This window comes from Aptenodytes forsteri, unplaced genomic scaffold (genome assembly GCF_000699145.1).
Source record: "Aptenodytes forsteri isolate BGI_AS27 unplaced genomic scaffold, ASM69914v1 Scaffold450, whole genome shotgun sequence".
In the NCBI taxonomy this organism is placed as follows: domain Eukaryota; kingdom Metazoa; phylum Chordata; class Aves; order Sphenisciformes; family Spheniscidae; genus Aptenodytes; species Aptenodytes forsteri.
The window spans coordinates 6019-13923 of record NW_008795100.1 but is presented as its reverse complement, the minus strand read 5'-3'; the positions used below and the strand labels follow the sequence as shown (position 1 = coordinate 13923).

The 7905-nt window shown below is 52.0% G+C and overlaps 2 protein-coding genes across 4 annotated transcripts in view; both read left to right on the top strand.

Moving 5' to 3' along the window:
* The window catches only part of ILF3 (interleukin enhancer binding factor 3), a 9470-nt gene extending 5568 nt beyond the window's left edge, over positions 1–3902 (top strand). For 2 of the 3 annotated variants that reach the window (XM_019471468.1, XM_019471467.1), the window contains exons 11-17: positions 286–485; positions 896–1066; positions 1340–1477; positions 1790–1966; positions 2352–2505; positions 2689–2742; positions 3175–3902. In XM_019471468.1, the coding sequence (XP_019327013.1) occupies positions 286–485; positions 896–1066; positions 1340–1477; positions 1790–1966; positions 2352–2505; positions 2689–2742; positions 3175–3224 (944 nt within the window). In that variant the 3' untranslated portion in view covers positions 3225–3902. The remainder of the gene's footprint in view (positions 1–285; positions 486–895; positions 1067–1339; positions 1478–1789; positions 1967–2351; positions 2506–2688; positions 2743–3174) is intronic. The other variant, XM_019471469.1, reaches the window with a different exon arrangement.
* A 2477-nt stretch (positions 3903–6379) lies between these two features.
* LOC109279408 (interleukin enhancer-binding factor 3-like) overlaps positions 6380–7905 on the top strand; it is a gene marked incomplete at its 5' end in the record, with an annotated part of 1917 nt that continues 391 nt past the window's right edge. The window contains 2 exons of the mRNA XM_019471466.1: positions 6380–6710; positions 7596–7760. Coding sequence (XP_019327011.1) covers positions 6380–6710; positions 7596–7760 — 496 coding nt within the window. The remainder of the gene's footprint in view (positions 6711–7595; positions 7761–7905) is intronic.

Here is a 7905-nt window from a genome sequence, read left to right as displayed (position 1 = left end):
GTTTTGTGGGGGGGGGGGGGGGGGGGGGGGGGGGCAGGTTGCGGAAGAACTCTTGCAAGTGTTTGGTCTTGGGTGATGCTGTAAATAGGGGTTTCGGGGCATGTGAATTTAAAAAAAAAAAACCAAACCAACAACCCTTAACGCTGTAAGATTTTTACTTGGTGCAACTTAAACTCTCGCAAGGAGGAAACTGCAGATCAGAACTTGTCTGAAATCAGTTATGCTCCTCTGAAAGATGACAAACATCCGCAAACTTTCGGGGTTTGTTTTTTTTTCTGTATTCAGAGGAAAAACTCGAACCTCCCCAGGCCATGAATGCACTGATGAAACTAAACCAGCTAAAACCTGGGCTCCAGTACAAACTCGTCTCTCAGACCGGTCCCGTTCACGCTCCTATCTTTACAATGTCTGTGGAAATCGATGGCAGCACGTTTGAGGCATCGGGGCCTTCCAAAAAGACGGCCAAATTGCACGTGGCGGTGAAGGTAAGAGCTGTGTACGTAAATCCCTGCCGGAGGGCTCTCGTTAAGAGGCAGTTTGATTGCTGACCTCTTCAAGTTGCAAAGGGCAACCAGATCGATGGGGCTGACGGTCATGACGACGACCGCGCGTGAGAAATGTCAGAAACCCTTCCGGACAGAGAGGGGAGAAGTTAACCACCAAGGCAGCGTGGTCCGTTGCGCGTAAAGTCTCAGGGCAGAGGACTTCATGCCTCTTGGGTCTTGAAGTGCCTGCGGGATTTGGGGAATGCCTGGCACTCGAACAGAACTAATAAACGGAGCCTTGAGCAGCCTTCTCCAGTATTTACCCCAGACTGGGTAGGGCACGTGAGAGCCAGAGGTTCTTTGAGGGACGCGCTGTTTGGTAATCTCCTCTCCAACTCTCCTTACCCTAGGTCTTGCAAGATATGGGTTTACCCACAGGAGTGGAAGGCAAAGAATCTGGGAAAGGAGACGAATCGGCAGAGGAAACGGAACAGAAGCCAGTCGTCGTTGCTCCTCCTCCTGTAGTAGAAACTGTCTCGACGCCCACGGCTGCTTCTCCTCCTTCAGATCAAACCCCAGAGGTGAGCGCGGTCGCAGAGGGGGAAACGGGCCGCTCTGATTCTTTGGGACGATGCTGTAGGACATCACCAGAAGCGCCTTTTAGCAGCAGGTTCTATAACAGCGTACCGTACAGTTCAGTTACTGTGACGGCGCAATTTAAGAGATGAAAGCATCAGGCAAGCTTATTCCAAGCTTATCTCCTTTAAGAGGTTTTCCAAAGTACGTGTTTTGGAAGCAACTTCAGGTCCGGTAGGGTTTTTCTTGGAGTTTCATCACTGCTTCTCTGCTTCCAGAATGTGAAACAACAGGGACCAATTCTGACGAAGCACGGCAAGAATCCCGTGATGGAGCTTAACGAGAAACGGCGTGGGCTGAAATACGAACTGATTTCAGAAACGGGTGGCAGCCACGACAAGCGCTTTGTCATGGAGGTGAGGCGACTTCTGGCCCTCTCTCTGTGCCTTTGTCCTGGCTCGGGTATCCGTAACTTCACAGCCTTAGTAAGAATTTAAAACCGTAAGATCACAGAATGGTTTGGGTTGGAAGGGACCTTTTAAAGATCATCTAGGGGGCAGGGACGTTTCCGCTAGAGCAGGTTGCTCGGAGCCCGTCCAACCTGACCTTGAACACTTCCAACTTCTGGAATTGTCTGCAGGCACCAGAAAAAATGGTTAATTTTGCCAAGCGGCAGCTTCTGTTCCTGCCCTTTCCGCTTACGCGCAATGATTTAATCCCTTTCAAAGGTGGAGGTTGACGGGCAGAAATTCCAAGGAGCCGGTTCAAATAAAAAGGTGGCAAAAGCCTACGCTGCTCTGGCCGCGCTAGAGAAGTTGTTTCCAGATGCTCCGGTTGCCATTGAGCAAAACAAGAAGAAGAGAGCCCCCGTGCCAGCTAGGGGAGGACCCAAGTTTGCGGTGAAAGTAAGTAAATTCGCAATTTGGCGGCTCTGTGGTGTGACTACCAGTTCCGTGGTACCGTTGCCTCCTGCTCTATGGTTTTAATCCCGTCTTGGGAGGGGAAATAGTTGAAGGCGTGGAGGGAAACCGGGATCTGCTAAGGGCCATTGGGCTTGAAAGCAGAAATACCATCGAGTTTTACAGAAAACCGCCCCTGTTTTCTGGAGATTACCCTTATTTGGTACCCACCCCCATCGCTTTTGGCTTAGCCCCTCTTCCTTTCGAGGCAGACGGGTACCCGCCGTGTTCTGGAGCTCGGGACGTCCTTTTGAAAGGTTTGTTTTCACCCCGGAGGCAAGGCGCTGCGGTTCGGAAGCCAGAGCTGGGTAACGCGTCTCTCTTCCCTCAGCAGCACAACCCGGGTTTCGGAATGGGAGGCCCCATGCACAACGAAGTGCCCCCTCCGCCCAACATGCGCGGTCGTGGAAGAGGCGGCAACATCCGAGGCCGCGGGAGAGGCAGGGGTGGATTCGGCGGCAATCACGGCGGCTACATGAATGCAGGTGAGATGCTGCCTGCCGCCTCCTCCTGACTCTTTCCACGCTGAACGTACCGCAAACTACCCAAACCCCCGAGAGGCGAATTCATCCCCTCTAGCCTTTTGTCGTGTCCCGTAGCGTGACGGGAAATACGAGGCCTTTGCGTGCTTCGATTTCCTCTTATTTAAACGTTTTCTTCTAACCTAGGTGCTGGATACGGAAGCTATGGTTACGGAGGAAATTCGGCGACAGCAGGCTATAGTAAGTGTTTCTCATCTTAAATTTCGAAACGCGTCGATCTGCTGGGGGTGTGAAACTCGGACTGGGTTGCACCGTGCGGTGGTGCGCTTACGCTGAAGCCCTCTCGAGGGATTCTCTTTTTTTTGAATGAGAAGTAATGAAAGATGGCTCGTGTACTCGTTTAAAAGTTAAAACGCGAATCCAGGTGACTTCAGGTTTCCTCTAAAACTGTGAATATTTTAAATTTCTCTGCTTTAAGCCATGTGAAGCTATCGGCCACACTTTTGAATGTGATTTTCCTGAAAATACACCGCGATTGGTCTTGAGAAGAAGCCTTCATTGGGGGGTGACAGGAGCAGAGAAATCTAAAACATGACTTTCAAATGTGGCGCATTTTGCCATCTTCAAAAGAATTCTAATTTTTTTTCTCTGCTCTGTCTCCCCCTTTTGTAGGTGACTTTTTCACAGACTGCTACGGCTATCATGATTTTGGGTCTTCCTAGATCATCCAAAAGTATTGCACAAAAAACAGCTTTTTACTCCAATTTTCTTGAACTCCAAAACCCAAAGTGTCCGTGCTGTGTCCCTGTGCTTCACTGGGTTTCTCAACAGTGGCTTTTCACCGCAGCTTGTCTGAAACTCTCTTAGCCTGCAGAACTTAAGACAGTGGCAGTTTTTATTGTGATTTGCCTTTGAACTTGGTTGTATCGATGTACACAACAGGGGGAACCAATTATCCGAGAACGGTTTTGTGCACCTCGCACAAATTTCCAAGCCAGCTCCGTTCAGCGCAAAGGCAAAAAGCCCATCTTTGCTTTTTATGGAAAGCATTACTTTATTTTTAAGAAACTGAAGTGTTTTAATCTACCTTTGTCTTAATTTACAGCAGGTTTTGTACAAAATTTGAGCCTTTTAATAAACCCCAGCAGTTGGGTACACGCCTCTCGATATCGGGAAGACTTTTCAACATCTCTGAATATAGGACAGCCCGGCTTTTTAAGCATGCGAAATGTTGACTTGTACGTGGAATCGTGTGTGCTAAAATTTAATCCTACATCCTCTGTAACACGCTGGTGGATTAACGCTGAGGGATGTGACTTGTTGTGGCTGGTAGCTAGTGTACTTTCAAAGGTATTGTAATTGTGCTTCCGATCCTGATACAATAAATACCCAGGCATCAGGGGTTAGCGTAAACATGTTAGTAACTTCTGGAAACGCACGGATCCGTTCGCTAACGTGAAAATGGGCTTTCTTGAGCCAAGCATAAAGGGCCCAAAGCACCTCACGGCAAAGCTCCGCTGGCTGCGGGCTCGGCGGCCGCGCTGAAGAACGCTCGTTGCTCTAAAAGTACTTAATCGCCTGGAGAATTAACGTTTCGCCGGAATCGGGAATTGCGGGGAATTTCGCAATTGGCCAGTCGAGACCCCAGCCTCTGAATTCCAAGTCTTTGGTCCTTTATTCTTGCTGCGGGATTTGTTTTTAAAACTGTATTTTGTTTGTCACTGTTCTTTAGCTGCAAAGCCTGCACCGTTGCATTGGTTTAACCTGCGAGGCTCGACGACATTCGAGTTAACTCGGTGATTGATTAAACTAGCGAAACAAAAGCAAAGCGAAACAAAAAACCTCTGACCTACGAAGCACCAGGTTTTTAAAAGGGGGGGAAAAAAAAAAGGTCCAAGGTGTTTAGCAGATACTTAAATTCATAATAGTAATGCATGCCCTATTTTTTTTAGAAAGCTGTTGTTTGAGATAATGACCTTTTTATACAAGGGAGTAGATCCTGTCCTGAATGAGGTGGGAAAACTGCCGCTTTTTAAGCGACTACGCGTTAGAGTAACTACTTGTGTGCTGGATATTTTTATTCCTTAGCTTTGATTCGGGGAAAGTCGAAAATAATCCGATGCCAAACAGCATTAAAACTTCATAGTTAAATATGAAGTGTTGGTTTAAAATGGAAATTCCAGAAATACTGACTCGGGAGAGACCAACTTCCAGCATCCGCAGCTTTGAATTTACACGGTGCCAGTCGTAACCCCTCGCTCCGGAGAAGCCCCCGCGCTCGAACCAAAGACGGGGCTTTTAATACAAGTGACGGAGCGAGGCGTCTCTCGTTCAGCGGAGAAATATTTTTGCTACAACCGTGGCATTCTTGGCTGGAGGTAAATTTAGGACAGAACCTCGTTTCCGCACAACTAAATCGCGGTCTTCTGCGGAAGAGGGGGGGGGGAAAAAAAGTCTTGCCTAGAGAGTCTTACTGTAGCGCAGGGGGCGTAGACAAGAACTGATGAAACGCTCAAAAAAATTAAAAGCTGGGTGCCGTGAAGAGCCGCGGCTCTTCACAACACACCGGATTTAGGAACTGCGCTGGGGTTCGCCTTCACCACGAGTCGTCCTGGTAGCTGCCCGGGGAATTGCGGAAGCAAAGGGCACGAGGTTTTTACTCTTTGTCTCCTTTTTAACTAAATTCTCCCCCACCTCTCCTCCGTTTCAGAGGAGGCGCTGGCACGTCTTCCCCTCTTCTAGAGGTGTAGCTCCGTCCCCCGAGCGCACACGCCACGACAGACACTGGTGCAGGTTTTTAGTTAGATTCTAGGGGCTTTTCTTCCTCGACAATAAGTTTAGTTTCGAATAGGGCAAGTCTGACTGTAGGGTAAGCCTTCTCCCACTGAGCCCAGCGCGAAGAAAGCCCCGAAGTTCAACTTGTGGAAACGGGGCAGGAAAAGAATCGCTCGAAGAGCTTGACTGTAGTACTCTTGATAAATAAAATTAAACCCAGACTAACTCTCGACTACGTACAGTGCTGTCGCACCCGGGCTCTCGGGGGTGGTTTTGATCCGTTAGAGGTTTTCGGTAACCGTGGATCCCAGATGTAGTACCCGAATTCCGAGGTAACTAGGATTGAGCTGTGCACGCACGTCTTGATTTCCGTCGGATCGTTGCTGCTCGCTCACCGTGTAAATCCAGACGGGTGGCTCGCTGCGGTTAGAGCGATCCGCGTGGATGTTGACGGAATTCCTCATTACGGGAACGGGATTCTTCCTCGTTACCGTGCCTCTCGGCTGCGGAGACCGAGCAGCAGCTGCCGTTGATGGCTGACTTGTCTCAAATGTAGTTTGAGCCCCAGATTTTAAATCTTTGTAGAGCGTCGAAGTAATAACTGTTAGTTGTTGTAACATGCATTAAAGAAACTGTCGTAGCCCTGAGCTTAGTCCTAAACGTTGGGGTCGTACTGGAATTAAAGCTGTGGGAGGACTGGCTGGGCGTCGTTCCCTGCGATTTCAGGGTGACCGGGACGATGGTACGATGTCGATGTATTTCACGATTCCCTGTCCGCTTAAACGAACAAGATGTTTCACCTCTCGGCCTCGTGTGCAGTTTCTTAAGCCTTTCGCCAGCCCGGAGAGCAAACCGCTCCTAAACCCTCGCGTTCGCGAGGGTAAAAATCTCGTCGTCTTACGAGCCTTGGTCTTTAAAACAGGGCCGAGCGTGCCTGCCCCCCGCCCCGAAATGCTGCCGCTGTTTGGGGCCGAGCCTCTCCTCTCTGTTTAGCCCATTTCTACAGCACCGGCGGCCACTCCAACTCGGGGAGCGGCGGCGGAGGCGGCGGCGGCGGCGGCTCCTCCGGCTACGGCTCCTACTACCAGGGCGGCGATAACTACAACTCGCCGGTTCCTCCCCAATCCCCGCCCCCCCCGCCTACGGCTCCTACTACCAGGGCGGCGATAACTACAACTCGCCGGTTCCTCCCAAACACGGCGGAAAGAAACAGCAGCACGGAGGGCAGCAAAAACCTTCCTACGGTTCGGGGTATCAGTCCCACCAGGGCCAGCAGCAGCAGTCCTACAACCAGAACCAGTACAGTAACTACGGCCCGCCGCAGGGCAAACAGAAAGGCTACAACCACGGCCAAGGCAACTATTCCTCCTACTCCAATTCCTACAACTCGCCCGGCGGCGGAGGCTCCGATTACAACTACGAGAGCAAATTCAGTGAGTGCTGGCTTGCTTATCTGGGGCGTAAAATGTGAATTTGAGGTAATTGGGAAACACGCGCGCTCTGTAGGCGCTTGGCCCTGCACAAAGGAATAACTTAATCGGGCCCGTAGCCCCGGGCCGAGGGGGAACGGTTCCGAACGAAGAGAGGGGAGATTCAGACCGGACCCAAGGCCGGAATTCTTTACGCCGAGGGCGGCGAGAGGCCGGCCCGGCTCGCCCGGAGAGGCGGTGGGTGCCCCCTCCCTGGAAACGTTCAAACGTTCAAGGTGAGGTCGGGGGGGGCTGCGAGCGACCCGATGGGGGCGAAGACGTCCCCGCCCGCGGCGGGGGGGTGGGAGGGTTGGACTGGATGAGCTCCGAGGTCCCTTCCCACCCGAACCGCCCCGCGATGCCACAAACTCGGAGGGCTTAAAGCGCTCGGGTTTAGTTGATTTAATTGGATGAGATCAACAACTGGCCGGGAAACCTGCTGGTCTCCTGCTCCCCGAGGAGAGAGATGCGCTCGCGTTTTGGAGGATGAAGGTGGAATTGCCCGCTCTGCTCCGAGTTACTATTTCGTGATCGAGTCTTTGCTTTCTGTGTCGGCTAGGTGAGCGCTTAGGATCTGCGCGCTCCTCGGCGTGGATCGTCCGTGCTCATGCAGGCCGTGGGGAAACCCCACCGCTGCCCCGACAGCCGGGGCTCTGCGTGGCGCTTTTAGCAGCCCAAGGAGACGGGAAGAGGGAGAGCTTTTGCTCGTTGAGGCCCTGGCCGTCGCCTCGCCTCGAATAATCGTCCCTTCCCCTGCTAACAGCAGACGAAACCCCCTCGCTGGGCGCCGGCGAAGGCAGAGCTGCCGCCGGGGGAGACCGGCCGTGCTCACCGCGTTCTCCCTTCCAGGTTACGGCGGCAACAGCGGCCGCGGAGGCGGAGGAAATAACTACTCGGGAGGCGCCTCCTACAACACCGGTTCACACGGTGGCTATGGGGGAGGATCTGGGGGCGGAGGGTCCTCGTACCAAGGTAAGCAAGGTCAGTATACGACACTTCCCTATATATTTTTCTGTGGGAGGGCAGCGTCTGTACATCTGCGCGCGCTCTTGCCGTGGCAGCGGGTCCCGGCTCGGAGCAAAAGCTCTGATTCTGCGTTAAAACAGCTTTTTCTTTCACGCCGCCATCGTAACCGAGCTTCTCTCTCCCTTCTCCCCCC